Here is a 15732-nt window from a genome sequence, read left to right on the forward strand (position 1 = left end):
TTTGGTTGTGGATTTATTTTCCAGGTGGACAGACTTTAAAATTGTCAGAGACATCACGGGGGAGAGCATGATAAGAGTTTTGCAAGAGATTTTTGCCAATGAAGGTTTACCAGAAACTGTCTTGATGGACAATGGTCCCCAGTTTATAGGAGAAAATTTCACCAGTTATTTGAGAAAATGTGGAGTGGGACATAAGAGGACTTCGTTATATCACCCTGAATCAAATGGTATTGTTGAGAGGATGAATAGATGTGTGATGGAGCGTAACGATGGGAGAGGAGTGTGGTTTCGACAAGTTAGCCATGATACAAAACAGAATATGGGCTCTTAGAGTGGCGCCACATTCTGTAACCGGATTATGCCCATTTGAGCTCATGAGGGGCAGGAAGCAGTTTTCCATAACATGCCCACCTTGGCTTGGTAGGAGTAGAGTGTCCGACCTGGTGGTGGATCAAGTAAGGAAGTCACTGGTGGAAAAGAAATCAGAATGGGTCATGCGTGAAAATTTGAGAAGAGGAAAGAAAGAATTGTGTGTGGAATGTGGAGATTGGGTCAGGATAAGGAAAGGGTTTCTCAAAAAGAAAGGGGACTCCCTTTATTCGGATCCGGTCAGAGTTGTGGCAGTCATGAAAGGTGCGTGTGACCGGTGGGCAGGTGTGGAACAAAAATAGAATAGCTACTGTGAAGAGGGGTCATGTGTGAAATGAGGACTCAATTGTATAGCTGACGGTTGGGTTAATTTTTTTGTTGTAGTTGTTTAAATGTGTTAATGAATTCTCAAAAAAAATGTTTGGAAGTTAAAAAAAAATGGAGGGAGATGTGTTATGATGATGTTTCTCTCTGAGAGCAGAGAGAGCTTATGTATATGTTACATAGCAAGAGCAGGATGACTATGTCGTCACCGGAATGTTAGCCATTTCATGTCATGTTTACGTTCTGATATTGTCAGTTGGAGGATTTGATGGGGAAGGATCCCTTATGTTCGGGGGTCTTTTTGCCTTCATTTATCTTGAATAAATACTTAAATATAAAACTTACCTGCATCTGTATGCTACTTCACAACACTTGGCTTACGGCCAAAAGGAGAGTTTGTAAGTCTAGAAACTGCCCTAACGAAGTATAGAAGGTATATTATGTTGACCGAAAACCAATCGCATCATATGCCCTACATCGCCAATAGGGAATCGTCAGCTTAACCATAGGGCGTCCATTTTGAGCTGTAACATCCACCATTTGCTTTCTCTCTTCTGTTGTTCAACGTGCAAAAAATGTATTTTATTCTGAAAGCTCATGCACAGAGCGAGGCCACAGTCAGTCTACATGTTGCGAGACCGGCCCAGACAAACGCCAAACAGTACAGAAATATATTGTTTTCCTCCCTCACAAGTCCTTGAAGGCGAGCAGAGAGGCATTTAATCAGCAGCCCAGGTGCCGGCCAGTCTCACTGAAACTGTATAAACAGGCCGTTAAACATGAATTATACTTTTGCTAGCGCCCCCCTCCCCCTTTGGGGATCTCCTTAGATCAGGCTTACCTAGTTCACAAATAGAAACTAGTAGATAACACGCTTTGGAATGGGTCTCTCCTACGAACACAGTACCGTCGCTGAACAAGTGCCTTATGTTCTTCATAACAAAGAACTATGTCTGCTTACTGCAAATTGCAACTGTTGCTAAAACGAGTAATATAGATTAGGTAACAAACGTGTCATATTTGTCAATTACCGAACCCTAGCTCAAAAAGATACATTATGGGCGGCTTCGATATGTCACAAAGAAATACTGTTGTAGAATGTTCGTTCTCTTGCGTCTCACGAGGTCTGGGTGACATACGTTGCAAGACGTTCGACCCAGTCGGCCGACTGAGAATATATTTGCTTTGCAATAAACCCTAGTACTTGGAAATTGAACCTTGTGTCTGTCGTATCACTAGTATATGGTGATTATGCCTTGTTTCCATATGCGAAGGGTCTTCAGGGCCTAGCAATGTGAATGGAGATCATACACCACAGACTTAAGATACCACCTGTGAGAACAAATAAAGGTCCCCTGGCACACCCAAGAACTAAGTTCCACTACCCTTAGGATCACAAGAAATATGCAGGACGTTTTGATATTTTGTCAACCAACTGGAGAATGCAGTCACATGACCTGGAGTGTGGATGAGCACAAAGAATGCAGGTGACCTGAGCCCGGGGGGAGGGGCGGGCCTGGGGGAATCTGGATCCCAAAAAAATAAAACCTAGATGCAAAGAGTATGAAGCATATTGAAGAGGAGGAGGTCGAGTGTAAAGGAGCAGGTGGACATGTTCTACCTAGCTCCTGCCCCCCAAAAGTCCAAGGTTGTGAAAGCATCCCAACCAATCAGAGGGTCCATGTCGCAACATGCTATAGAATGTTGCAAAAACCAACCCGCTGCCATTTGTCCGCTATAATCCGCATTATATGTATTTAGAGGTGGTTCAAGGCATGCCCACCAGATAAAGGGCATCCAATGACGTTAACACTTATACAGACGTTCCCTTAACCAATCCCTCCCTTCAATAGATTTTAGTTTTCCACGTAGGATGACATCAGATGATGCATATCGAGGTATAAAAACCTTTATTCACACGTGAGTGTGTGAATTACTGGCTGATGTTCGCCAGATTGCCCTACTTTATGTTTATGCTAATAATAAAGTAGTACTTTGTCATATTCTTGGAGTCTGTCCAGTTATTTGGGTCCGATATTATTGGTAATTCCATCTAGCACACAAGACGCTTCAAGGTGCTAGAGCACAGCGCGTTTTGAAATCTAGAAGGAGTTGTCGGATACCGCGGGGTTCATCACTATCCTGGATGAGGCCCACGTGAGAGCTCATCGGGGAAGAGGCAGTGAACTAGCCAGTGGGGAGGGGGGAGCAGAGGCGTGCAGGGGGCCTCTCACCACACGCAGTTTGGGATCTCACACATAGGAATGGCCACTATCCGGTAGGTTACCAGATGCTTGGCAGCAGCACCTAGGGGCGAGGACCAAAGGGTGGTTTTTCCGCATGTTTTACATTTCAATCTGGACAAACCACAAAACATCTGACTGACATGTGAACATGTTAATCTCACCTAAAGACAAGTGCTTCTGTAGTCGCGCAGAGTTTATCTTCACCCGCTTTTCCTTCAGTAACGAGGGATCTGGAAGAGAGCATTGGATTAGTAAATTCAGCAATTTGGGCATATAAAGTTTATTTGCACTTGCTACAGTGTTATTCTCCCTCCCTACTAACCTCCCCCATTCCTTTGCCCCCTCATCCCTACCTACCCCTCCAGAGGGAGCGACCCACTCCGCTTTCTTACAGCACACAGTAGCTGGTCTATAATGGGGCCTGGGGCTGAATTCAAGCCAGAGGCCCAGTGCTGCAGCTGAATAACCATTTAAAAGAACTGTTGGTCAGTGTAAAATAATGGATATTCAAGAAGGCGGCTTATAGTGCAGCCCAGATACTTAATGCTGGAAGTATTTTGTATCTCTACTCCTTGTGCCTAAATAATGCAGATGGCCTTAAACTGCCAGTCAGAATCGTAGTGCTCTATGATATCAGAGAACCCGGGGTAGAAGCTTTAGGTTACATTCTATAGTAACATTGGTGCACATGGTGGGGAGCCTTCTCTTAATAAAGAAGCAGACGTGCCTGATCACACGTAGGGCCCAAACGTACCGTGGAAGACCAAAAGCTTGCACCACTTCACAATACCGTTTACCGGGGAGATTGGAATAAAACCATGGGATGGTCTAAGCAAAACAAGCTGGGATGGGTTCAAACTAGAAAGGTTCAGGACAACTAGTATAATATGGTTGCAATCTCCCAAGCTAGGCTTCCACTAGAGTACGTCCCTAGTATTTACCCCCAAAGTGCTTCGATTAGTATGGATAAAATGCCACAGTTGCAGGCTGGTGGCAGCAGCGTACTATGCATTTGGTTAGAAAGTGGTGTTGCCTTTTACCTCGTTTACAGCCCCTTGCTCTTGAATATGGAAAATATGCCTACTTGTGCATTTTTGAAGTGTTTGAGCCATTTTCTTTGTGGTCCTTCTGGATGGGGTTTCACTATGTAAACTGACTTTGAATGTTCCCACTACGCAAATTTGGTCTTCGCCCACCAACGCTTCACTGAATGAATGGGATCCACAACTGTGTGTTCCTGCAAAAATTAGAGCATGGCTGGACTCGACTGATTTGGTGGCTGCCAGCAGTTGGACTAGTGACTTGGTTGAAAGTGGAGGGCTAGAGAAGACCCCCTGAAACCCAACCATCTGAGTATTACTAGACAGGACCTGATCCATTGCTGAATCGACATCTGTACTGCTCCAAACGTAGCTGAAAGCTTAAGAGGACAGAGGACTCATTACCGTAAGCTGTGGCGAGGACTTTGGATCCTACTGAAAACAAAAATCGCTACCTCTCCAACCAGAGGAAACCATTGATTGCCTCCCCTGATCCGGCAGGAAAAGCGGGCTTGTCCTCTTCTGCAGCCTTGTGTGCTCCCTGTTCAGTATGGACCAGGTAGTGGGAGCCCCTGCAGCTCTGTTGGAAACAGGATGACTCAAGTTCTGGGCCTGCCCAGAACTTGTAAGATCCGACCACTCCAGCTTTTTTCTTTGATGGGGGAAAACTACTTTATCCAGTCCTGCAGTGCCAAATCATACCTGGAGAAAACCGTCACAAATAGCCATCCTGCTGTCCACTCTCCTCTGCTGCACCTGGGTTAAACAGCCTAAGGGTGCTTTCGAGGGGATCCTGGGGACTATAAAGATTACTGGTGCCCGCTCCATCGCCAGGAGCTTCTCCTGCAGTCCATGTGCCCAAACACAAACCATACGAATGGCCGTTGGATTCAACCTCTGTACGATCATCACTTGTACCAGTGCTTTGCGGCCCAGCAGCCTTCGACATCTTTGTGGTTTGCATTATTTTCTCCCCATGCACCTCTTGCTCATGTGCACCGTAACAGACGCTCTGCATTTCATGTACCAATTCATTCTTGCAATCATCTTTCGTAGGCTTCTTCCATAATATGACCATTGTCAACCATCAGCCTGAAGACTGCCTTCTCTTCGGCTTTACCATGAACTTGGTAACGGATGTTCTTCCCTATAAACAAGGGTTCCCATTGACGAAAGTCCTCTTCATATTGATGGGTAAACTATTAAAAAGCTTTTCTAACCGGCTAATAAAAATGGTTTCGTTTTTTGGTGACATTTACAGGGTCACCTTAATCACAGTCCTAGTAGTTTCTACAAAAGAAAAAACAATATGAAGCTAGACATTCAATGGTGTATTGGGACAGCTTGCAAAGAGGGCAACAGAATGGCAATCCCACATGTCGCTCCTCTGCATCACTGTCTTGCGCCAAACGAAGGATCCCTGACAGTGGGCAACCAGGATGCAATCTAGTCCTAGTCGCACCACAATCCACATCGGAATTACGATCGTATTTATGGAGTACGGACCTAGCTTTGAGAAGCACTGTAGCACTTTTCAGAGGTATACAACAGTACAGATACATAACGGAGCAGTTTTCAGAGGTAACAGAACAGCTATCCAGCAGGGGGTAGGATACAGAGGAGGGGTATCAGTACCGGGTGGGCTATAGTTGGCTAGGTGGCGCGAGAGGTAACGGGATGGCCTAGTTGTTAAGGTGAGATTCCTTGAAGAGGTGGGTCCCGAGCTCTTTTCTGAATTGTTGGGATTCCATTGTGGACCAGGGAGGGGGGCTCGAGGTGGAGTCAGAGGCGGACGGGGAGGAGTTCCCATAGTCTTGGGGCGTAAGCAGAGAAGGCTTGTTTTCCGTTCTATTTTGCAGCGGCGGATTTCAAGTCTATACGTGTCCTGGCTTCTGGTGGGGCATTGTCCACCGGAGATGCTGAGATTCTCTGCAAAGTAGCTGGGTCACTCCAGGGCAACTGCCTTATAGATGGTGCAGCAAGACTTGAAGGGGATTTCTGCATGCAGTGGTAGCCAGGAGGTCAATGAGGGGCAGGGTGATGTGGTCGAATCTGAACGGAACCTTGATGTGTGCAGCCGCATGTATGATACTTCAGGGGCACAAACGAGGGAGGCCTTCGAGGCATGCAATGCCCCCATCCAGGTGGCTTGAAAGGTAGATATAAAGCTGTCTAGAGCGAAGAAGGGCTCGACTTTCCACAGGAAGAGAGCGCCTATACCCTTTCTACAATTAATGGCTGGTGGTAGTGATTTACTTTTTACTAACATTATGTTTTATTACCGCGGGCTGCAATTGCAGACGTGGTAAAGCACCCATGGGTGCACATTTTGTCAAATTGGCACTGGTCTTTTTTTGCCACTTATTGCTGGAAAGGTCCTTCTTGAGATTTACTCTGCATGCAAAACCATGTTTGGTCTCTTTGTTTGTTTTGTCTTTGGCGGGATTCACGAGTGAAGCCCACATCTTCCTGTGCTTAGTCTCCTAGGAGACAGGAATGCGCTCTTAGGTGATTGGCTGGCTGGCTGTCTGGCAAGGACAGCCACCCTGCTGGGTGAATGACAGCTAGGCTGGAATGAATGGGAGAAACCTGCATAAAAAGGCAGGGCTTTTGGCTTAGAAGGCAGGGTCTGCCACTGGAACGAAGAAATCCGAAGAAGAACTTGAATACGCCTGCTGCTACTCCTGGACTGTTGGTTTGCCCGGTGAAGCCCTGCTGCTGTGCTGAAACTCCAAATTCATGTCGACTAGAGAAGCCCTGCAAGAACGACTTCTCCCCTTGAGTTGGTGGAACCAATCAACTGCAAAGTGAATTTGTGTGAACATCCTGTCGGAGCTGGCTGTACTTCCTTGCTGCTGCAGGAAGCGAAGTGCCAGGGAGAGGAACACCAGATTGGAGTGCATCACTTTTAAGACAGACCCGAGCTGCTGAAAGATCCCGTATTCCCAGTAAGCAGGACTGACCAAGCCTGAGCCACCTCAACAGAGTGCTGGACCACAGATGCAAGAAAAGTCTGGAGTGGTATTTGTGAGGCCCCAATGGTGCCAAGTGCCACTGAATAGAAGTTTGTCATCATCTGTACCCGGCCATGCCATTGCCGGAGTCCCCAGAAGTCCTCCCTCTTGTCCCCACGACTGAGTCACTGGAACAACCGTATCTGCAGACCCACACAGGAACAGAAGCCAGCTGGAACCATTTCTTCTAACCAAAGGTACTGTACGGTCTAAGAGAACATACCTCTTGATGTGTAGCCTTGCCTGTTCTCAGTTGAGACTTGTCTTGGTTGCCTTTCAGAATTACTTGCATCTTTGCCTTTCACAAGCCTAACAGCTTGCGGCCCCTCAAGTGTTCTTTAATCCACAAACTCTTACTGAAAACTTTGTGCAAGACTTTTACTTACCTACCGAAAGATCTTCAGCTTCCCTAGACTTTGTTCAACCAACATTCACTTGCCTGGCTCCCCGAAAGACTTCTACCTCAGACTCTGTGCTTTACCTTTCCCCCAGGCAAGGGTTCATTTACTCAGCATTAGAGGGTTTTAAAAAGAACTTACCAGTATATGAAGTGTGTTAACCTCCATTATTCCTGCATCTAACCTTTACATCACCAACAGTACAACTCTTAATGTACCAGTGATAAATCAATGTCCACAGTGTCCTAGGTATTTAAGTCACCTGAGGGTGTAGGTGTCTGTGTGCCATCCCAAATGGGAATCATCTGATTTAGAGTAACAAAGTGTGTGTTTGAAAGTATACTTTAAAGTTACATGCAAGTTGCTCCCTTCTGAACAAGGCTTATATAACTGACTGTTAAATTAATAAATAATTATTTAATCAAATAACGTTGAGTATAAGTGTTCATTTGAACAACTGTCACTGAAACTGTTGCAAAATAACTGCTTACATTGGCACCTCTTGAGATAAGCCTGGCTGTTCAGCCACACTACCAACCTGTGTAGTTCAGATACCAAAGGTTGGGTCCCTATTGCCAGACGGTCAGGGTTGTTGTATTGCACCCAAAGGGTACTGCATACAATCTTGCCTAACAGTGCTATTGACCGGTAGCTGAAACCGCAAAGTGCCGCTGATTTGGAAAGAGACAAACCCATTGCTGCTGCAGACCTTCAAACCGCAGTGTAGGGGTCCCCAGACATCCAGCCTCTTGTCCCCACGCCTGAGGCCCAGCAACACAGGATCAGCAGGACTGAAACAGCAACAGAAGCCAGCTGGAACCTCTTCTTCCAACCTAAGGTACGGTCTTAACTGAAGGGGTTTCAATAAACGGGCTCCTGGTTTGGAGCCTATTCTACCCAGGAAGGTTACTGATTAAACAAAATTACAATTGAATAGGTCCCGAGAACAACTGTGCTCAGAAACACTCTTAAACCCCATTTCCCTCAGCATAAAAGGAAAAACAAGACTCACTTAATCTACTTTTCAAAAAAAGTTGTTTATCTTTAAGATTGTATAAATCGTCATAAAGTGAACATTTTTTCCAAAAAAAGGACACCACAAGGTGTCTCAATTGAACCGTACAGACTACAGAATTTACAACACAAAGCCAAATATTATCTGGTGTAACAGTCAATATTTGTGTAAGACAAACTCAATCACAGTTGTTGCTTGTCACAACAATTCACATAATACAATATATAACAATGATTTAACAGTGACAACAAAACAAGAGTTGTTGAAGACAATCGTTCTATTGGTGGTTGACAGTGACAATGCACTGTAGTTAGGGGTGCGTCTACACCGGGGTGTTTCAGCCGTTTAGGTGGGCCTATTTCGCCCAATCTTGTACACTGCCTTCATCAGGACGAAATGCTGTACGTGATGTGGTGCGCTCTGGAGGAGAAAGGGGAGAGTCTTATCAGGAGGGTGCGAGAGCACATATAATTAGCAAAAAGATTTAATCATGTACTGTGTCAGCTTACCTATGGGTAATTATTTCCACAGGCACTATTTGCTGGGGAACTGCTAGGCGTAATAAGGATCTCAATGTGGTCCTGTTACAAACAAGCAGGGAAAAGACACTCAATATTGATTCATGGTGTCCTTACAATGAATGTCCAGATTGAATTAATGGCAGACACACAAAGTCACGATAAAATCATGTACTGTGTGGTCTCTACATTTGTCATGATAGAGCACTGCCTACCTTTGATTAATTTATTGCCACAGGCGCTATTTTCTGGGAGCGGCTTGACGCAGTGAGGATCTCAATGTGGTCCTGTTCCAAAAAAATCGGAAGGGGCATTTAATACCGATTTGCGGCGTCATTTAATTGAAAGTTACGGTTAAAAAATGACAAACACATAATAAACCACCAGCGATAGGAGTGGTGGCTAAATCTTACCTCCCAGTGGAGGCTTTAGTCTCTGTGGATAAAGGTCTTAGATTGTCAGGGTGTTTCCATAATAAGACCTAAAAGAGGGGGGGGTGGACAACATATCAGAGCACTGGCAAAACATAAGTCGTCTGCAATTCACTGACTGCAAGCGTGAGCCTAGCGCGAGCGTACCTGTATGAATGTCCACCCAAGGCGAGCGGGTCGAGCGTGCTGCTCGATCGAGAGGTGCTGAGTCACTCCGTGGCTCGGAGGGGGCCTGGCAGCATAGCGCTAGTAACGCTGTTGCCAAGGACCCGAGTTATTTATACGGTGGCCATTTTGAGTCGTAGATACGGGGACAGACGGATAAAAATGGATCCCTCGATCAAAATGGAAAAGTAATCAATTTCTAGTATGCGCCCTCATACGGCAGATCCAAAAAAGTAATTTAGAAGTCAAAGTATAAAAATGGTTGTCATGGTAACCATGGGTGTCACAAAATGGAAATGACGCGTATCTCAGCCGCTGTGGCCAATGTATTGGGACATGGCTGGGGAGGGTGTCAATGTCAAAATGAGTTTATTTTGTGTTAAAAACATCCCAAACTTGGGAGACAGTACACAAGTAATTTCAGGGTCACCTAAAGCATCCGATTCAGTAAATACATGTACTTGTATAGGTGAAAATGATTTTGTATGCATATCAATTAACAGTTGTTGACAACCTCATACATCAATGAAAACATGAAGAAACAACTGTTATGACATCACATATCCCGCAAGTATTTGGGGTAAAAAATATTTCAGTGCCATCAATCAGAATATATATTCAAACACAAACCATGCATTCGAGCAAATGGTCAAGATTGTATAAGCAGTCCAGACAGAACTCAATTCACTGATACAGAACAAAACTTTATATCATATTTTAAGCACAAGTTAGGATCATGTCCTATTCAAGGTACAAGCGAACGTTAGGTTCTATCAGTGCTACACTTCATATGAAAGATTTACACTCCACTGAAACAGTCAAACCAGGTTGCAGTGGGTTTAATTTATGTACCCAGCGCTGTTCTAGTTGCTTCTGTTTTATTCATGTCACCCCCTCGCTTAGCAGGTGTCACCTTCTGCAAAATAAATCTCTCTTTATAGTTCTTGTTGGTAAAATGTTCCAAAGGCTTGTCAACCACTTTATTCCTTATACAGGAACGATGTTCTGATATCCGCATCTTAATGGCGCGTATGGTCTTGCCCACAGATGAGGTTGCAAGGCATTGTATCACAAATCACTCCCTTTGTATTGCACTTGGTGAAGTCTTTCATGGTCCATTTCACTTGTAGGTGCTCGAATGATTTTTTCTGTAGAGTCAAAGGGCATGCAACACAGTTGCCGCACTTGTGGTGGGAACAGGGGGAGGTAGATCCCATGATCTATTGGGTACGTGTGGTGGGAACAGGGGGAGGTAGATCCCATAATCTATTGGGCACTTGTGGTGGGAACAGGGGGAGGTAGATCCCATAATCTATTGGGTACTTGTAGTGGTGGTTCTATGAACGTATGTACCAATGCATCTTTTAGGTTCCTATTCTTTTTAAATGCGAAGCAAGGTACATTAATCAATGTGCCCGGATGTTTAATCGGGTGCCAATTCTTTTTTATGGTCTTTTGGATCAATTGGCTGAGAGGTCCAAAAGTAGTGACACAAACCATCCTACCCAGTTCCTTTTTGAGTTTGTTCTCCAGACAGATTTCTCTTGGTGCGTTTCTCGACCTTTTTCTGGCTTGGTTGATGGATTTGCATGGGTAGCCTCTCTCTAGTAGTCTCTCACCTAGCCCATCTGCATGCAGTTGGAATTTATACAGATCAGTAAAATTTCTACGTATTCTTAGAAATTGCCCATAGGGTGATAGCTTGTGAAATGATGGAGGCTATTGCGATCAGTTGGTTTCCGAAAAAGCTCTGTCTCGAGTTGGTTCCCTGTTTTATAGATATGGAGGTCCAAGAAATCAATTTGATGGTGGTCCCACTGCATTGCGAAGTCTGTTGGGATTCCTTGAGTTTATCCAAGTGTGAAAATTCTGTAGTTCAAGAGGTGTCCCCTTCCATACGATGATAATGTCATCGATAAATCTTTTCCATAAGGTGATGTTTTCTCGGAACGGATTATCGTTGCTGAATACATGTTTTCTTTCATAGTGGGACATCTACAAATTGGCAATGTCCGGGGCAAAAGTGGCCCCAATACTGACACCCTTGATTTGCTTATAAATTTGGTTCTGAAATAGAAAAAAGTTCTCAGACATTGCCAGTCTAGCACTCAAGGATGAAATCGGTAGGGGTGGACTCAGCATCTTCTCTGGTGTTCAGAAATTCTCGTATGGCTTCTAGGCCCTCCTGTTGGGGGATCGATGTATACAATGCTTCTACATCCATTGTAGCAAGAAGGCTGTCAGTACTCAAGGTGAGATTGCCTAACAAGTTTATGGTACTCGTCATGTCCTTTAAAAAGGATGGCATTTCAACAAAAGGTTTCAAAAAATGATCCGTATACAGAGATAACGGTTCCAGAAGGGATTCACATGCTGACACTATTGGTCTTTTAGCATTTATATGCATCTTTGGCAAAATGTAAAAAGCTGGAATGCGTGGGTTGGTTTTATTTAAGAAACCCTTTTCTTCCTCGCATACCCACCCTTGTGTAAGGGCATGTTGTGTCAAGCTGCTGATTTCTTCTTGAAGACCTTTAGTGGGATTGTGGTCCAGAGGTTGGTAAGATGCTCGGTCATTCAGGAGTCGTAAACACTGTTGTAGTCAGAGGTGTCCCAGACAACTATCCCACCTCCCTGGTCTGCCGGTTTGATAGTTATAGATTTATCGAAACCGATATATAGTTATTGATTTATCGGTTTCGATAAATCAATAACTATCAAACCGGCAGACAAGGCTATTGCCAAGAGGACAAGGCTTGTGTAGTCTCCCACAGGGTTACTACATACAATCTTGCCTAACGGATTGAACCAAGCTTATACAAAGCCAGTCTGCATTCTTGGACTCACTATGTGTCTTACGCATGTGGGCGATATCGGAAAACAGAGCCAGTGTTCCTTGGCAGTAGCCACTTGGTGCATGGCTCTGTCTCTGATTTAGGTGCTGGTCTTCCACCCACATTCCCCCATCCCACCTCCTGCCTACAAGAGACCCTCCTGCACTCCCATCCAGCTAGTGTACACGCCTACCTAGATTGTGGCTACCCTCAGCTCTGTCCCTCCCTTCTCTTAGGCCCGGGGCTGCACGTCTCCCACTATGCCCAGCAGCTACAAATGTAGAGGTGCACCAGAAACTCCACCATACCATCATCCTGACCACATCCCTACAGGTCTCCTCTCCCTCCTTCACCTGCTCCATAAAGAGAACACAGCCCCGTACACCAACCCTCCTGCCCCACCCACTCAAGTCACCAACCTGCACTTCTTCCTGCCCACATCCAGCCCGTCTCATGCACATGCCATGACCCGCTCTTTGCATCCCTAAACTCTGTCCGTGCAATCCTAGACACAACCCTCCCCCCACTCTTGTGCCACTCCAACCCTCGCACATAATGGGGGAGTGGGGAAGGGTGCCAGGTTATCACCTAAACAGACCCTGCACTACACAGGCGCATTCAGTACTGTACACCACACCTCTCTTCCAGACCCTAGACTTCTCCCCCATCATACACCCCCCCCACCAAACCCAGTGAAATCCCTCTTCAACCAACCAAAAACACCTTGTACTCGCACCAGACACCACTCCCCTGGCACCCATAGAAGTCAGTCTCCTGACACTTCGCTGACCTTATAAGAACATCTCCTGACCACTCCCTCGCGACAGCAAACGCGTACAACCTCCTCAGTCAAAGCCCTGCACACCCTCTCACTGCCCCTCCCCACCTCAGTATCCACATCCCCTTTCACACCTCAGAACAGTGTCTCCACCCCTCTCACCCCCACCTCCATTAACCACTATACCTGCAAATACCCAGTGGACCCTAAACTTGCGAGCTCTCTTCATATACACATCTCCCATAAACTCAATCCCCATCTCCACGGAACAGAAACGATAGGACAGCCACTAGAAACCTAACTACCAGCCACGACACCCTCCTGCTCCCTCACACAACTTCGACATAATACACACCTGTATCCCAGGGTCCCCCATGCTCCCCATCCCCCCCTGCAACCCCCACAGCAGCTCTCCGCTCCAGCCCTCCCGTTTCCTTTCGTCCATTCCAACTTTTCACCCACTTCTAGGTGGTAGCCACCCTCACCACCCTAGTCCCTCCCAGAATCCTCATCTCCCCCACAGCACACCCAACCTAGCAACAACTAACATGCATCCCGATTGACAGATCTGCTACAAAAAAAGCCACTACATTTCCAACTTCATTCCTCTGAAGGGCCGGACAGTCCACTGCACACATGTTCCCACTCACCCCCCATTCCCACCAACCTCCCAGGCTACACTCTTGTGCATAGCAGAAACAGTAGGGCAGGCAGCATTTCTATAGCATACAAATCCATTTCACACTCCGAGGAACAAGCCTTCAACTCAGACTGAGTGTGTGCAGGTGATGAGATTCGCAGTTTCCTACTCAGCGCCTCAATGCCTCCAGTTGTATATTTATACAAATGAAATATATAGGCTACAACAGAAATTTCATTGAAAACCTTAGCAACTCCTTTGCGGTTATCCTGGTTTCTCATTCCTCCCTCACTATGCTTATGCTAGGGGATTTCAATATCCATGACATGACCCATTCTGGACAACCTTGAATCCCTTCATCGGACACCTAGTATCAGGCTCCACACACTCCACGGGCCACACCCTAGGTGCAATCTTGAGCTCTCCTGAACTGAACACCACGCTCACGCCTCAGCCACATGCAGCCATTTTCTTCACTCTTGACCATAGACCCTCCATCCTCCCAGAAAGCCACAGAACCCCCACTGAATCCCCTCTATGGAACAAGGTCAATGCAAACCATTACCTGCTAGCATCCCGTTCAGTCAGCTCTCCATCAGCCACTTTGACCAATGGCTCTCTGAAGCCCACAGCCCTATCAGACGCACCTCCAACAGGGCCTCTCCCCTAGATAGTTCACCTCCAATCTTGCAAAATCCAGAAGCACATCCTTGAAGGCAGATTACAGGCAGACCCATCACTGCACAACGTAACAGTTTATGCCCAGCAAGTTAAAAATCAAAGGGCAGAAATGTGCAAAGCCAAAAAATCCTTTTACTGAAATAAATCACCAATGCCCCCAAACACCTGTAGGAACTTCAAAAGATTATCTCTGAATTCAAGGCCCCTCTTTGGCCCTCCTCCGGATCCCACAGCCAAGCACTCTGGCCACCATCAAACCACTTCCACAACATAGCCTTGGAAAGAAACCTCACCAACACCACTAAAATTGCGTCCCACCTCACCAACCTGCCTCCACACCTGGAGTCTCAGACCTTTCCCTCCAACTGATGTGATTGTGTCAAGTTGGTTATCTACACCAACGCATTCTCCGATGTATTGTCCCCTACCAGACCTTCCCACAGTGTTGCAATCACGGCCATCGTCCTCTCGCCTAGACTATGCCAACATCCAATACCTGGGAAACCCTGCATCTCAACTTCGAAAACTTCAACAAGGTCAAAACACTGCAGTAAGGCCCCAGATAACACATCTCACTCACCCTCCGTGTCCTTCACTGGCTGCTGATCGTGTTACTATCCACCTTCAAGACAATGTGCATCACCCACCGAGCTCTGCACAATACAGGCCCAGAATATCTACAGCACAAGTTCACACCCTAGAGGCCCACAGGGAACCTGAAAACAGACAGCTCTCCTAGTGATCCCAGTTGCCAATATCGGCCAGAATAGCGGGATCCTCTTTCTTCGTCCAAGCTCCCACCATCTGAAACTCGATCCCGTTTACCATCTGCCGCATAGAGGATCACGTTGCCTTTCGGAAGGCACTCAAGACAGGTCTTTCACCTTTTCCTGGATTTAGCTCTTATTGCGGACCCACTGTTTTTGGTAGTGCTGCAGTGTAACATTGTGCATTTTATTTACTGAGGCGCTTACACTACAGTAAATCCAGACCTAAAGAGAAGGGAACCTTGCATATCCCGATTTCAAATGTTCTCATGCCACCCAGAATCCCAATTGAGGCCGCTTTGCGAGTGGCTGAATTCAAACTGTACTAAAGAGTAGAGGCCCCTGGAGAAGGATTTAGCGGCAGGTAGCGATATCTGGTCCAGCGATCCAAGCCAAGAGACCCATGGCCACATATAAAGCTTGTGCGACCTAATCAGATGCAAGTCTGCGGCCACAATGCCCTGCACCCAGCAGCATCCATCAATGCATTGCAATCACACATCCACTCACTA

The 15732-nt window shown here is 46.1% G+C and overlaps 1 protein-coding gene across 4 annotated transcripts in view; it reads right to left on the reverse strand.

The window, feature by feature from the left end:
- LOC138511145 (histone-lysine N-methyltransferase NSD2-like) overlaps window positions 1-15732 on the reverse strand; it is a 583237-nt gene that overhangs the window by 423393 nt on the left and 144112 nt on the right. For all 4 annotated transcript variants that reach the window (XR_011280576.1, XM_069626644.1, XM_069626642.1 and 1 more), the window contains one exon: window positions 3101-3169. Coding sequence is in view for 3 of the 4 variants with exons in the window: in XM_069626644.1 (XP_069482745.1) it covers window positions 3101-3169 (69 nt within the window). In the remaining variant the exon portion in view is untranslated. The remainder of the gene's footprint in view (window positions 1-3100; window positions 3170-15732) is intronic.

This window comes from Ambystoma mexicanum, chromosome 6p (assembly GCF_040938575.1).
Source record: "Ambystoma mexicanum isolate Mex_15411 chromosome 6p, UKY_AmexF1_1, whole genome shotgun sequence".
Lineage (NCBI taxonomy): Eukaryota > Metazoa > Chordata > Amphibia > Caudata > Ambystomatidae > Ambystoma > Ambystoma mexicanum.